The sequence below is a fragment of the Furipterus horrens genome, unplaced genomic scaffold, assembly GCF_987537825.1.
Source record: "Furipterus horrens unplaced genomic scaffold, mFurHor1.1.pri manual_scaffold_11, whole genome shotgun sequence".
In the NCBI taxonomy this organism is placed as follows: Eukaryota; Metazoa; Chordata; class Mammalia; order Chiroptera; family Furipteridae; genus Furipterus; species Furipterus horrens.
Window position 1 is genome coordinate 70,426,702 of NW_028327181.1, and position 15,907 is coordinate 70,442,608.

Genomic DNA, 15,907 nt, shown 5'->3' on the forward strand with positions numbered 1-15,907 from the left:
TAGTTCAATACATTGTCTATTGTATCCATAGTAGACCTTTGACATTCATGAGAACTATATCCCATTATCTTTATGAAGGCCCAAACTACCAAGTGCCACCATGGCACATACTGTCGCATATAAAGTACAACTAGAAATTTTACATGACTCCTTTAGACCCTCACTAGTTCTAAAAATAAGGAGATAAAACTCTATAAAGCTGTTAAGCTATGCCAAAGCAAATTGGTGAATTGTGTCTCTTGCTTGCATTGGACTTGATCACATCAGAGGCCCGAGCCATGGCTGAATGCCCCCCTTTTCATAAAACCAGACATCTGAAATGTAACATGCCCAAACCTACTCCTCCCACAGTCTGTGTCACTTTGGTAAGTAATTCCAAAGGAGAAAACAGGAAGCCATCCATAGCACCTCCCTCTCTCTTATTCCCCTCTTCCAATCCAACATCATATTTTATCTATTTGTTCTTCCTTTAAAAAAAAAAAAAAACTATAAATCTACCCATTTTCTATCTCCACCAGCCCCACCCAGCCTCTTCTCTTTCATTCACCTCTTAATTGGCTTCCTCTTGCATTTAAAATAAAGACCAAACTCTTTATTAAGGTATAGAGGCTTTGCCTGAGCTGGCCACTTCCCCCTCTACTCCCCACAAACTCCCTCCTATTTCAAGTTCTTTCTTGTCTCAGGACTAACCCTCAGGCACTTCCTGTGTTTAGACCTCTCCCCACTCACTCTCTCTGCCTAGCAGGCTCCTTTTCCTCCTTGGGGCTGAGCCTAAGCATCACCTGCTAACTGCCATCTAAATTAGGTTCCTTCCCTCACAGCCTCCACCCCCACCTCCCCACCCCATGACTGTCAGCCACAGCACCCAGGCCCTTTCTTCAGTTGCATGCACCCTGGTTTGTCATGACTTACCTATTTGTTCAGCACAGGTTTCCCTCAGTTTGTTGCAGTTCCTTTGAGTGCCAGGATCTTATCTCTCTTATTCACTCAGTACCAAGCCTAGCGCTGGCCACACTGTCCAGGCTCGATAAGTATCTGGTGGATTAAATTTCTAGCTTAGAATATCACTTTGATTTTTAATAATTATTTTTCCCCTATTGTAAAAGCCATACCTTGTTGTTGTATAAAAGATTAGAAAGTACAAACTAAAACAAAACAAAACATGTTATCCTGCATTTAAAGAGCTACCATTAGCCTTCAGGTGTAGTCTTCTAGGGCACTTTCAATGCATTTCTCTCCACATATATAGGGATACTGTACACATGCTCCCAAATCCTTTAACTTTCTGTTACCACGATTTCTTTCAATAGCCAAACTAAATACCTCGGTCCCCAAGCAACACACACAGAGAGGGAAAGCAAGCAAGCGAGCCATCTGGAGGGGCTCTAAGGGGCATTGGCACCCTAGGAGTAACTGTTACAAATGACAACGTCTTTGGGGAGGTCCCTGGGAGCTGCAGAGGGGCAGCTAACGTGGAGACCTGCCCAAAGCTGGAGAGAAAAGGAAAACATTTGGCTCATAATAAATGTGTTTGGCTGCGTTTATTCTATTTTAGTCAATTTAGTGTCCCAGTAGTTCTCAGAACAGTTCATATCACTGAGATGGCCCAGTCATACTTCAGCCAGCCTCACCAGCAAGTTCCTAAGGTGAGGCCAGCTGGGTTCCCAGACAACACAGAGGGAACAATTCCCACCAAGGGAGCTCAACTCTGGCTTACGTGAATGTGGGTAGAGTTTGGTGTTCTAGGAGCCCCCAGTGATGTCTGGGATATGTGTGTGATACAGCAGAGTAGGGCAGGGGAGCCACTGGACTGTTTCCTGATCACACCACATGGACAGGACTTGGCCAGGTACTTTTCATGGTAGTTCATCCTCCCAACAACCCATCCTGAAGATGAGGTGTGTTTCGCCTCTTTCACAGGGAGGTCAAGTAATTTGTTCAGAGGCACACAACCAGAGGGGCAGGGCTGGGATTGGAACAAGGATGTTTGGCTCCAGGACCTGCATCGAAAGGACAGAGAGGACAGCCTCAGCACTGCTGAACTTCAGAGCTGTTCCTGACATGGCCCTGTGTTGTTACAAAATAATGAAAATAACAACTAACATATATTGCATTGTGCTAAAATCCTTACGTACATAATCTCATTTACTTCCCCCAATAACTCTATAAAGAAGGCACTTTCATTGTCTTGTTTTTGCAGATGAGGAGACTGAGGTATAGAGACTCTGAATAACTTGTCACACAACTAATAAATGGCCCAGCTAGGATTCAAACCCAGAGTGTCTGACTCCGAAACTCATGCATTTATGCCCCATGCTATGCTCCCCCTACCTGAAATGGGGGCCAGGGCCCTTGTCCAGGGGCAGGAGGAGAGACATGGCCATCTTGATAATGAAAGCATGAGCCTGGGAGTCAGGCAGTGCTAGATTCACATCTAACTGGCCACCTGACCTTGAGGACTCCAAGCCTCCAACTCAGGACAGCTTTGGCTGCCATCTCCTTTCTGCCATTTTCCATGATTGTGATGTGAACATACAGAGGGACGAAAAAGCCACGCCCCCGGCCTGGGCTGTCCTATCTTCTGTATCCAACAGTCTTGAAGTTCTCAAAGCAGAGCTGAGGGAGGGGATCTACAGCCCATAACTTACAGAAAACGACAATTCCATTTTATTCTTCAGTGCTTCTTCCCAACCAGCCTCCCTATTTGTCACCTACCCCTTTGGCTTTTTTTTCCCACATTCCTCACCTGGGGTGGCAGGTGGTGGCCCAAAGAGGAATTCCCTCTTCTCTGTGCCTTCTCTCGCTCCCCGGCCCCGACTCACCCTGCGGACACACACAAATTGCTCTTGGAGTCTTGCCCAGGTTAGCCACCAACTTTTCCTATCAGCATTTCCCTTGGTGCCTCCCTTCGGCCCAAGTGGCTTGCTAAATTATTTATTCCAAATAAGCGTCATTCTTCTCCCGCTCAGAATCCTGGTGAAGATATTAGCTCCCTCTACCCATGCACCCCTTCACTGGAGCTTCTTAGAAAAAGGCAATGGAAATGTCCAGCTGGAGCTGTTGTGCCTGTCTCGGGGTGGGGAGGGTTCAGCAGCCTGGGCCTACACTGGCCTTTCCCCCACTTCCCCCCCTTTGGAAAGGTCACTGGTTCCAGAGGTCTCAGTCAGTCTGTCCTGAGCTCCTGTTTTCCCATCCGCGGGTTGCTAGCTCCTTGAAACAGCAAAGGGGCTTTGTGTCTGGTGAAGGTTGACAAAGGTGGGGGCTGGAACCTCTGAAAAGGCAATTACCTTGAAGAGCCTTCCCTGGAGAAAGGGCTCCTTCTCTGCCAAACTGGAAAATTCTCACTTCTTGCCAATTAGTCCAGAGGGCACTTGGAACTCTACCAGCTGAAACACTACAGATCCTTAAAGGGACAGTGAGCAAGGAACAAAGGCAACCTTCCAGGTGCTGCGCAGCAGGTAAATGCTTTTAAAGAAAAAGCACAAGGTAATAATGAGCTGTTACCCTGAGGGAACACACTGGAATATAATGCTAAAACCCACCACCCATGACAGTTAAATATGAACTTTTTTCCCCCAAGAAAGTATAGATTTCACTGTCAAGTTCTACAACCATCTCATTTACCTAGAGATGATAGATAGCTATTCTGAAAAAGACTTACCACATCAGAAACCTTCTGACTTCTGTATGTAAATAGCTAATGCAACCAGCTGAAATTTAATTATTTATCATAATATTAGAATGGCTGAGGATGATTGCATGCTTCTTTTTAATCACATTGGCTTTGGGACACACTATATAATTTCTTTTGACATGGATCTGCTACCTCTGTTAGGCTTTGCCTAAAACAACACTCAGCTTTGTTTGCTTGCTTTGCCCAGGTGAGCAACAACCAAGGGGAGTAGTCCAGACTGGAAGGAGGAAGCTTGCTCAGGTTAACACTTTGCCCGTCTTCAGCTCCCTTGAAGATGACGGTGCAAGCACCTGAAGCTTCAATCCAGGGTGAGTTCAGGGATAGGGGATCTTGCAGAAACTGACAAGACCTGACGTTTGGCAGAGAGGACGATGAGGGGGTCTCTGGTCCCCAGAGCATTCTGTACATTAAAGGACGTCAAACTAAGCTATGTTGTTGATGATGATATTTAATTCTGGAGGAAGTCACTTGGAATCAGCTATTTGCTGTGAGTCTGACCCTGATTTTGACTGCTGGCAATCTGTAATGGCAGGAAAGATCGAGTGCCAGGATTGCAGGGAAACATCACAGCCAGGTATTGCACTCTCTTTGCTGCCTTCCGAAATAACCACTTTTTTGAAGAGCAAAATAAGCCCTGGTTCCACAGTCCTAACATATTGTAGAACTGAGCCCTAAAGTGTCCATGTTTTCGCCAGATTTGATTTCCTATACCCACAGAATATTCTAACAATACTTTCTTTTAACTTGGCATTTTGCTGTTTCCTTTCAAGAGTGGCATTTTTTATTTTAAAATATTTTCTCAGTGGTTTCTTTCTCAGGGCTTGACTTGAGCTTTATCAAATTAGAATAACTTCTTCTTCCAGGAGCAGAGAAATACCAAACGCCACTTTATTTTCAGTTGCAATTCTCTCGAGAGGCTCTTTTAATCATTCTTTCAGTAGAGTTGATAATCTCTGTTAACAAGATAAACTGGGAGACATTTACCCTGCCCCAACTCCCTTCTTTTCCTTTACACATGAGGTAACTACATTGGGAGTTGGATGTCATGAATCCTAGAGTTTTAGTTGGAGTTTCTTGCTGCTGACACTAAAGTTTTATTTTGTGTTGGGATCAGGAATAATTAAGAAGTGAAACTGAATGATATTGTCACAGAGAGATCTAATTAAGATCACTGGGAAGAAGTAGGAGGGGCCACAGGAGGAGTTTGCTGAGACAATGGAAAGCAGTCTAGGATGGGATTGGCTGAGCTGAATGCCTCCAGAGCCAATGGAAATAAAAAGAGGGCTGGCTCTTTAGCTCATGAGCTTTTCTGGCTCCTGAACTGGCTCTCACTCTGGCTCTGACTCTGCAGCTCTTTTTCCTTGAGGATGCCTGTATGACTGTGCTGCAGGCAGATTTCCCAACAGACAGTATTTTGGATGGGAAGGAACTCCAGGAACAGACTAGGATTGGGCTGGCCTGGCAGAGGGTGGCAGGTTTATTCTCTGGGTGTTCTAGAGGAAACAGACCCTGAGGCAGAAGCCTGCCATTCTTCTGGAATTGTGTAGCTTTTGTGTAGTATGTTGTTTTCGTTTGTAAACTAACACTATAGAAACTAACAGGGGAAAAGATAGGAGAACCCAGGTGTCCAAGTTTAGCCTTAATTGATAGCCTTAAGTAATTAAAGCTGTAACTTGATAGGTTTAAGTGACTGCTTTTGAATCAAGACTCCTTTCCTTTATCACCAAACCTTTGCCTCTGGAATTTTGCCTACAGGGTGGCGGTGGGCAGCAGGACCCCACTTGGTGTTCAGTAACAACATGGTCTCAAAATATATTTGATTTGAAACACTTTTTCCCATGGCAGTAATTCTCAGCTTCCCAGGTTTATGAAAAAGAGTGTAGCAATGCATTCCCACTTTCTTTTGTTTTTTTAATTTACTTTATTGAGGGGACATTGGTTAATAAAAGCTAACCAATATAGGCTTCAGGTGTACACTTCTACAATACATCATCTGTGTATTGTACTGTGTTCACCACCCCAAGTCAAGTCTTCTTCCATCACCATTTACCCCCCCTTCACCCTCTCCCACCTTCCCCCACCCCCTTCCTCTGGCAATCACCATTCTATTGTCTGTGTCCTCCAATCCTTCTTTTTTTTTCTTTGCTTAATCCCTTCATCCTTCTTACCCAGCCCCCAACCCCATTCCTAGTTTCTAAAACCACACCGTATTTAGTTAAAATTCCGTTTGGCTGTACATGGTAGAAAAACCCCAACAACCAGTGGCTTAAGGTAGAAGTTGATCTTGAAATGGTGGGGAAGTGGTGGCTTCACTCTTCAATGTACGCGGGAACCCTCTCAAGTGTTCAGTGTCCTTGTAAAGAATCATACAGAAATGTGGGTAATGTGATCTGTGGAATTCGATTCAAAATAACACAGGGGAGGGGAAAGTGGATGAGGTGTGGCTGAGGAGGGACTGGCCCTAGTCAGTGGTTTGGGGGGCTGGGTGTTGGGTACCTGGGCATTCATTCTATCATCATCCTGTTTATTTCTGCTGGAATGTGTTCCTTGACCCTCCCCCTTGCCTCTCCTCATTCTCTTGTTAACTCATGTTTTTATTAGAATCTGAAAAACCCACGAGGGGAAGCTGAGACAGCAAATTCAACATGCTTCTGAAATTACTGCTGATTTTGCAGCATTAAGGCGACAGAGTACCCATGGAAAGGGGGTCGCCTTCACCACAGCATTTACCTGAGAAACAGGCATATTCAGCAGGTGAATATCCTGAGCGTCACAAAGCCAGTCTGGCTTATATACAGAGCATAGCAGCTGCTTCATGTGCACTGTTCACTTGACATTTATAGGGACAGTCAAACAGTCCCCTTTGCAGAATAAACAGACCTTTCAGAGACTTTCATCCAGCAGATGCTGGCTCTTTCCTCAGAAATAACTTGCTATGTGTCTAGGCCTTACACAGCTATTAAAGAAATAATTCAACTGAGTAAATTTGAAGATCTGATTGGCTTCACTGAGCGATTCATGAATCTTGGTCAGCATCCCATCTAGCAAGTAGAGAGGTGCTTTAGAGCAGCTACAATATGGAGGTTTTGTAGGCAGAAACTGGGGAGGAGAAGCAAATTAGTAGCAAAACAAAAGAAAAAATTACTCCTCAGGGGAAGGCAGGGGTCTTATCAGGCAGATTACCTGCGTTTCCTTTATGGAAAATCACAGACTGACCAAAGAAGGTTGAAACTGCAGTTAGGTCAGGTATGAAGTCTACGTTCAGTGTCATGGGCGTTAGCACAAGTTACTCCATTTTGGGCCTGTGGTTTTTCTTTTTAACACCAGCCATCTGTGGTTGTTCCATAGTGAGTTGTGGGTCCTACGTCTACTCAGATATGCTCTTCCACTGTAGCATTCAAAACCCAAGACACTACCCTATATTAGTTGCTTTCACAGTCTATTTTAGTAAAGGTTCTTCAGGAAGCTGGTGATATCGATCCACAGTCCATCCCTTATCAACTTGGCTCTCACACACACTGACTTCAACCACACTTAATCTCCAAATAAAGACAAGAACGAAATCAGGCTTCTGCTTTACACGACACAACTATCCCTATTGCAACCAACAGCACTCTAATCTTTTTCCCGGAAGAGCATCCGAGTCCCTTTTCTATCTTTGGAGAATGTTCATCTTTTCCTAGCTCATTCATACTCCCTTTCTGACATCTTGTACTTAAATAGTGACATATAAAGTTACTTATTATGAGCACATCTTAAATTAGGTGATAAAGGAACGAGATTAAAATTTTGGTTAATATTTATTAAAATTAGTCATTTCAAAATAAATACTCATAACTATTACAGTCCTCATTTCTATAACTGGTTACAAGGTCACAGGTAGTCTTTATAACTACCATCATCCACTACTTATTCCATACTTTTGTCCTCAGCAAGCACCATTGTGTAGTAGCAACCCAATTTCCCCTTGATAGTCAGGATCAATCATCCAGGCAGTATTTTGCCTATTGATTCAATGCCGAAAGAGGTCCAGATGGCAGCTTCAAGTTCCAATTCAAGGCAATCTTTGATGTATCTCCTGGTGAGAGCATTTTTCCTTTTGTAACTAAGACCTCTAGACCAGCAGAGGCTGAAGTTGCAGGGATGGGAAGAAAAAATTTGCACACTGGACCACTAGGATTAATAGGGGGAGAAATGATTTTCATTTTTATCCCTTGATTCCCGGACTTCCAAATCCAGAATATGGGAGAAACAGGATGCTGATTTACAACCTATGCCACATACTGGAGGACACTGCCCCAGGCCTGCAAGGTGTCACCACCAGCTGGCACTCTTAAGTGAATCTTCAAAAAGCCATTCAACCATCTGTCAAGGCAGTTGCTTCAAGATGATGGGGAACGTGGTAAGATCAGTGAACTCCAAGAGTATGAACCCATTGCAGTATTTCATTACCCGTGAATACCATGACGGTAGACAAGGCATTCCGTAAGGCCACAGGTGGTCGTTTTAGTAAAAGCATTGAGGGCCGGGAAGACAAATCCATGTCCAGAGCAAATGTCAATTCCAGTAAGAACTTGCTGCCTCTTCCATAATGAAAGTGGTCCAATGTAATCAACCCCACACCAGGTGGCTGGCTGTCCCTTCGGGCAACAGGGCCATATTAGAGGCTCAGTGTTGTCTCATCTGTTGGCAGGTTGGGTGCTCAGCAGTAGCTCCAGCCAGGTCAGTGTTGGTGACTCCAAGTCCATGCTGCTGAGCTAAGCATAACCTCTGTCACTGTCACCATGACCGCTTTGTACATGAGTCCACAGGAGCTGCTGGAAAAGGAGGCTGGTGTCCACAGAATGGGTCATCTTATGCACCTGATTATTAAAATCTCCCTCTACCCTTTGGTGAGCATTCAACTAGAACACAAATATCTTCAGGCTCTGCCATTCAAAAAGGTCTATCCTTACACCTGTTCCTCAGGTCTTTTCATTTTCCAGTCATGTTCCTTCGCAGTCCAACCACCCAGCCAAACCATGATTTGGTGCAGACTCGCCTTTCGGGCATCTCTCCAGCCAGGCAAATACACAAACAGGTGCATCGCTCCAGGTGCTGTCCACCGGGAGAATTTCCCTTCACTGCCATGGGTCAGAGCTGTCTCAGGGAGGGGTGTCAGTGCTATAGCTGTCCAGTCAGGTGATGTGTACAGATCATGCAGAACTCTCTGTAAACCAAGCCTAAGGCTCTTCCTCCTCAGTCAACTGATCATAGGGAATTCCTATGAAGGCATGGGTGTGGGTTGAGAGAATGTAATGCGGCAGGAAGAGGGGCCTTGGGCAAATCTTGGGCAAAATTGGTTACAGGATCTTAGGGCAAGAAATGATTAACTCTCTCAGGAAGGGATGGAAGGGCTGCCTCTTGGGATAATGTTTGAGGTCCCTAGCTTCACTGAAATCTGCCCACAGGACCCACTCCAATGTTCAAACTGGCATTCCTTCCCAACCAATATCCTAAATTTTTAACAAAAAGAGACCCTTTGAGATTGGGAGCTCAATTTGTGTTGTGAATGAAAGCCAGAGGGACTCTCAATACTCAGTAACTGGTTATACTCATAGCTAAAGTTGTTTCCAGCAAAGGATACTCAGCAGAAGCAGCGTTGGCAGAGTCCAGGGGGTTCGAACCCTGGCCTCTCATGTTCTTCGTTGTCCAAGGGCACACACATGCCCTGTAACAGCAAACCACAGTGGAGTGCACAGGGCCTCTGCCCGAGGAAACCTGTTTTAGTCTCAGGTCTACAGGGGCGGGCCACGAAGGTATAACTTGCTATTAACTCTTTCCTCACATTCTGCAGGAACAGACTTTATTTGGTTTTCAGAATCTCTGCCCCAGAACCTATAGGAGGTAGTGTTCCTTTCATGGCATCATAGAAGCTCTGATTCCTTATGCAAACCTTGAGCCACAAATTAAAACAAAAGTCCTGAACACATCATTTTAATTTTTAAAAAATGTAGGAATCCTTTGACTAAACAATTATGCATTTAGAAATTTATTGTAAGCAAATAATGAGGATGTGCATAAAAATATAACTATCGGGGTGATTCACCGGAGGACTGTTTATAATAGCAACAAACTAAAAATTGCTTACAGGAAACAATTGGACGTTTGGTACATAAATCATGGTATATCCATAAAACACAATTCTCAGCCATTAAAAATGTTATATAAGAACATTTATTGATATGAAAAGGTGTTGATGACATTCTGATGTGTGAACAAAGTCGACAGTAAAATAATGATTCAATTTTTGCAAAAAAAACAAAACAAAACGTATTTATAGCAAAAAATACTGCCAAGGTTATTCACTGGAGCGGTAGCAGGTGCGTACCCCAGGGAAGGGACTATATAGGTGTTTATTTTGTTCTTTGTTTGCCTGTACCCCTCCCCCTCCCTTTTTAATACAAATCCCGTAAGTTGCTTTTATAATAAAAAGTTAATGTGGTTCAACACCTTCATTTTGATTAAAACAAATCCATTTAAAAAAAATCTTAGGTTTTTGCAGAAGCAGAAATGATTTCTAAGTTGCCACAGAGGCAGCGAGTTTGTTCTCTGCGGAAGCCGGCAGGAATTTTCACAATCACAGTCCAAGTCAGATTCGCGGGGAGAATGGTGCTTCCTGCAGCGTTGGGGTGCTCGCTTCAGCTCCCACGCCCCGAGGCCGAGCAGCTCACCTCCAGCCCAGTGCATCCTATTCTTGCCCGGTCACCAGCTTCATCATCTTCAGAGCCATGTCCCCTTGGTCGGAAGGAACCTAGAACCAAGCAGTATCCAAGTTAGTGCTCCTAGTTCTGTTCCTGGGGCTGGGTTCAGGGGTGACACCCTGAGACCCAGAAGAGTGCCCACTCTGTGACAGCAACCTGGCAGCATAGATGCACCTGGATACAGCCCTTAAAGACATGGTCATATCTGTGAAATGTCCACTGTCCTGGACAAAAGCTCTTCTGGGCCTCACCCTTGTTGGGTGGCAGGGGACAGAAGTCTGCACGAAGGAAAGAACTTCCTCCATATGGGGCTGATCCGCTGATTTGTTCGTAAGGGCTCTGCTTATGTTGCTAGGACCCGGCCTGTTCTAGGAAGAGAAGACTCCAAACATTTTACAGCAGGGGACCCCAACCCCCAGGCCTTGGACAGGTACCGGTTGGAACTGGGCTGCAAGTGAAACCCCAGCCCTCATCCACAGCCGGCAAGTGAAGCTCACCTGGTCCCTCCCCCCACTTCCACAAAACTGCTCCCTGGTGCCAAAAAGGCTGGGGACCACTGCTTTACAGGATCCTTTGTGTAGGGAACATCGGAAGCTGGGAACGGAGTAGAAAAATGGCCCAGGAGGAAAGCTTAACAGCAAAACTGTAAACCGATACAAACAGGCAGACAAGGCCCTTTGTGTGGCTGGCACCCCATTGTTACATTGCAATCAATTCTATTTTTCTCTTAGTTTCTGAATAATTCCTGTAAAACAAACAAAAAAACTCCTTCCCACATACCACCCAAGGGGGGAGGGGCAGAGGTCTCAGTTTCTCCTCCACAAAGACGGGGTTAGCGAGTAAATAACTCCAAGTCCTGGGATTCCATGGCTCCAGGATTCTCTATGGCCCCTCACTCACTGTCCCCGTTCTCCTGCCAAGGCCACGCAGGTGTGGGTGGGTTTAGCAAAATGATATTTAATCAACTAAAGGGGAAGCAGTTGTGATTTAATAACAGTCTCTAAGAGCTATTTCAAGGCTGCCCCCAACTGATCTCTTGTTCTTTCTGTGACAAACCAAGAGGAAATGGGCCTGAACTCCAGTTCAGACCAAGCGATCAGGCCTGTGGTTAGCTCCTCCTTCCTTGCCCTCCCACCCAGTTCTGCAGGGACCCCTCTCTTAATAGCGTCGGGCTCTAAGACACAATGTGTGCTCAACACTGAAGGTGCACAGATACTCAGAGCCATTAACAAAATGTCCTCTTAACCCCCGTCGCGCTGCCTTGTGAATTCTCTCTTCAGGCCGTTTCTTCCTTTCGGTTTCTTAAGCAAGTGCTGTTTTCTCTCCCTCACTGCTCACTCACTCGCTCCAGCCTTTCCAACCTGGCTCTGGGGCCTGCTGTTCACTAAAAATGCTCGCCACGATGACCGGCGACATCAGGGCACCCAAATCCTTCCTCACATTTCAGTCCTTTATCGTTCTCAGTGGCATTTAACATCACTGCCTCCTTTCTGCTTTGGGGATGCCACATGTCCCTGGTTTCCCTCCTACTTTTCTGGCTGCTTCTTTCTCAAGTCTCATTTGTGAGGTTTTTTTTTTTTAAATATCTATTTTTGGAGAGAGGGGAAGGGAGACAGAAAGAGAGGGAGAGAAACTTCAATGTGTGGTTGCCTCTCGTGTGCCCCCAGCTGGGAACCTGGCCTGCAACCGAGGCCTGTGCCCTGACTAAGAATCGAACTGGCGATCTTTTGGTTCGCAGGCTGGCACTCGATCCACAGAGCCACACCAGCCAGGGCTGCCTCCTATTTCTTAAGTACTGGTGTACCCAGGACCCTGTCCCCTGCCTTTTCCATATTTAGACCCCCAAATCTCTGTCTCCAAGGACAAACATTTGACTCCAGATTCACATACATAGAGTTTAGTTGCCTAATGGGCATCCCACGTGGCTGCCCTACAGGGAGAGACCAAGTCCTGCCCATTCTCCCGGCAAGTCCTCTACTTCTCTCCCTTCTGGATTATCACAAAGGCCTCCTACCTTGGCACTCTACCCCAGTCTTTTTTCTTGCCCATTGCTGCCAGAATTTTTTTTTTTCTTTTACACAAATCTAGTAATTTTTCATTTTTGCTTAAAACCCCTCAATGGCATTCCACTGCTTTCAACAAAGGTCTGAGGTCCTTACTGCGCTGTGCAAAGTCTCCCCTCCCAGTCTCATCTCTGCCCATCGTCCCTCCGGAGGCCTCGGCTGTCTGAAGGCTCCTCTGGACCTGCACGCATTGTTCTCCATGGTTCCACATTCTCCTCTTCCGCTGGCTAACTTCTGCCCATGGGTTAGGGTCCAGTCTTCCAGGACCCCAAGCCTGGGCTGGGCTCCCTTCCCTGGGCCAACCCCTGTCTTAGCATTTCTCACCTCATGCCACCGGGGTCTCGGCCTGTCTGCCCCTCATGTTGTGAGCTCCTTTGAGGACAGAGATGGCGCACCGCCCGTGCATTCTCAGTAGCTGGATTGGTGACTGGCAGTCACGAGACACTGAAGTGTTTGTTCAATGAATAAAGGAAACCAAAGAGAAACTAGTTTCTCCCAAAACTTTCAACATCTTTACTTCTGAGACGTTCTTAAGAGGAAGCTAAGGGTCATAGACACAGGAAGCAGACTGGGGGGTGCCAGAGGGGAGGAGGGTTGGGGAATGGGGGAAGAGGGGAAGGGATTAAGAAGTGCAAAGTGGTAGTTACAAAACAGCCACGGGGATGTAAGTACAGCATAGCGAATATAGTGCGATAATTGTGAACGGTGCCGGGCAGGTACTGGGAATTTCAGGGGGACCACTTGGTAAAGTATATGGTTATCTAACCTCTATGTTGCACACCTGAAACCAATACAAAATAGCATTGAAAGTAAACTGTCATTGAAAAGAAAACAATGTGTTGTCTGTGGTCAGACACCTAATACTGTCAGACTGAGTCTACCGGATACCCCAGTTCCCCTTCCTCTGTATCAGGACTTCTCAGCCTTGACACTGCTGACATTTGGGGTGCACGGTTCTTCCGCGTCGGGCTGTCCTGTGCGTGGTAGGATGCTTACCAGGATCCCTGGCTGCGGCCCATGAGATGCCGGTAGCGCCCTCCCCCAAACTGTGACAACCAAAAATGTCTCCAGACATTGCCCAAGTCCCTGGGAGCAAAATTGACCCAATTTGACGACCACTGATACCCCTAAGGAGTAGCTTGTGGGGAGGGGTCTTTGGTCCCTTTAAAATCTCTCAACACCTCCTCAGCCATCCAAGGAAACACACCGAATGCTTGCTGTGCCAACAGAGCTTTCAGACCGGTCCCCTAGGCCCCTTTCCCTGCTGGACAGCTGTCCCTCACCCCTTCTCTATGGAGAGTCTGTCCTGAGCGCAGTGGAGCCAAGGGAGGAGGGCAGGCCGGGGGCATCTTAACGTCCCTCTCAGGCAATACCTGGCAGGAAACGACAATCCTGGGAAGAGAGACCCTGTGTTCACGTGGCATAACCATGAGGGAGGCAGCTGGGCTTTTCTGGGATTCCTCCTTTGGGCCTCTGGGCAGGGGTGTGTGCCTGCAGACGCACATGTGAGTAAGGGGTTCGGCTCTCCACCATCTCCTTCAGCCCACGGAAAGCTGCTCCACCAGCACACAACGTGAGGGCAAAGAGCGGGCTCGCTCTGCAAACGCAGAGGGTGACAGCCTCCCTGCCCATGTCTGCAGGCAAAGGCTCTTCCAAACCACAATCCTGGAGCCCCTGGAGTCAACGCGGCTCGAACACACTTCCCCAGCATGTGCCACGCACTGGAACTCAGCTTTACCGAGCGCCAAGCTCTGGTTTTCGCTTTCTGAAAACATCAAGGAAAGACACTTTCTCCCTTCTTCCTCTAGGAGCAGAGGCGGATTAAGGTTGGCTGAGGCCCTAGGCACAGAAGAAAATACTGGGCCCCTTTAAAAAAAGAGAGAGACAGGGAAAATAAAAATAGATGTTAACCCTATTTTATGCAGCGTAGTAGAGAAGGAAAACTCTGACTCCAAAAAACCTCCGCTGCCTTGTGGCATACCTCTTCAGGGGAAAGGTTAAGCGAGTAAACCCCAACAGAAAATCCGGAGCCGGAGTCCCTAAGGCGGTTTGACGTTGTAGTCAACACCAGCAACTCCTGCGGCGCACCTGAAGCCAAGCTGTATTGACTCCGTCTTTCCCTTGGATCCTTCAGCTGCGAAGAGAGGGGGGGTCTGCTGCATGGGCAACAGCAGACCCTCCATATCACCCTGCCCAGGCTCTGTAGCTTCAGCTTCACTGGAGAGGACACTCCAGCGTCATCGCAAGATGTCGATTCAACACAGGAGGAGACAGATACCGTGTCACTCCCGAGTCGGACTGCACAGCCATTCTCGGCGGTGCAGATAGACTCTTAAGAAGCTACACCATCGTCTCTCGAGACGGACGGCTGCCAACGAGTAATGAAACCAAACTTGGTGTCATTAGAAAAAAGTGTAAAGTTGGGGTTTTGCGGGGCCCTTCAGAAGTTGGGGCCCAGGGCCCCCGCCTGGTTTGCCCGCCATTAAATCCGCCTCTGCCTGGGGCCATTTGTTCCTTTGGGGCAAACCCGTAAGAGGAAAGTAACATTCAACTCATTTAAACTAAAGAGTAAAGGACAGAGAGCCCAGCTTCACTCTCTCAGAAGGATTCACTCTTTTAAATGAGAATTTCTAGACTTAAAGGAATGAAGTACTAACAGCAGAATTTTGTAAGAGACCTCAAAACACTCCCAATCCAAAAGCGCTCAGTGTCAGACCAACTCAGGCAGTGCGTCCACACGTGACCGAAGACCTACGGCTTCCCTCTCAGAACGCTTCAGGGTCTGGAACAAAAGCAGACTCTTTCTCACCATGTGTCCGGCTCTGAGAATCCAGTAGAAAGCCAGGTTCTTGTAGCTCTTGACAAAAGCAGATGTTTCAGAAGATGTGGGGTCACCGTACAGGGGCTTCCACTTTAGCTGATTGAATTTGGGCAATTCTGCCCACTTCAGATCCCGCACCCAGGCCTCCTGACCTGGACAGAAACAAAGAGCGGCCTGGCATTAGCTGCTGGGTTGAGTAGGAAAAAAATCTAGGTCCTATAATTTGGCTTTTCCCCAAGTACAATAATGTGCATAAAACTCACCCTTGTAAAATTTAAATCAAAACCACAGCGAGACACCACCTCATACCTGTTAGAATGGCTATTATCAGCGAGGCACGTAATAACAAGTGTGGGAGGTTGTGGAGAAACAGGAACTCTCATTCACTGCTGGTGGGACTGTAATCTGGTACAGCCCCTATGGAAAACAGTATGGAGGTGCCTCAAAAAATTAAATATAGAGTTACCATATTACCCAGCAATCCTTCTTTTGGGGTATCTACACCTGAAAAATTTGAAAACATTTATTCATACGGATATATGATTCCTATGTGCCTTGCAGCATTATTCTTGGTGGCCAAGACTGG

The 15,907-nt window shown here is 46.5% G+C and overlaps 2 protein-coding genes across 2 annotated transcripts in view; both read right to left on the minus strand.

Annotated features, from left to right (window-relative positions):
* Nucleotides 1-2,501, minus strand: part of AKAP1 (A-kinase anchoring protein 1) — a 59,647-nt gene extending 57,146 nt beyond the window's left edge. The window contains exons 1-2 of the mRNA XM_090257766.1: nt 2,332-2,501; nt 913-1,035 (exon numbers count right to left, since the gene is read on the minus strand). The gene's annotated coding sequence lies outside the window, so the exon portion shown is untranslated. The remainder of the gene's footprint in view (nt 1-912; nt 1,036-2,331) is intronic.
* A 7,861-nt stretch (nt 2,502-10,362) lies between these two features.
* SCPEP1 (serine carboxypeptidase 1) overlaps nt 10,363-15,907 on the minus strand; it is a 29,549-nt gene continuing 24,004 nt past the window's right edge. The window contains exons 12-13 of the mRNA XM_090291438.1: nt 15,310-15,473; nt 10,363-10,487 (exon numbers count right to left, since the gene is read on the minus strand). Of these exons, the coding sequence (XP_090147564.1) occupies nt 10,425-10,487; nt 15,310-15,473 (227 nt within the window). The 3' untranslated portion in view covers nt 10,363-10,424. The remainder of the gene's footprint in view (nt 10,488-15,309; nt 15,474-15,907) is intronic.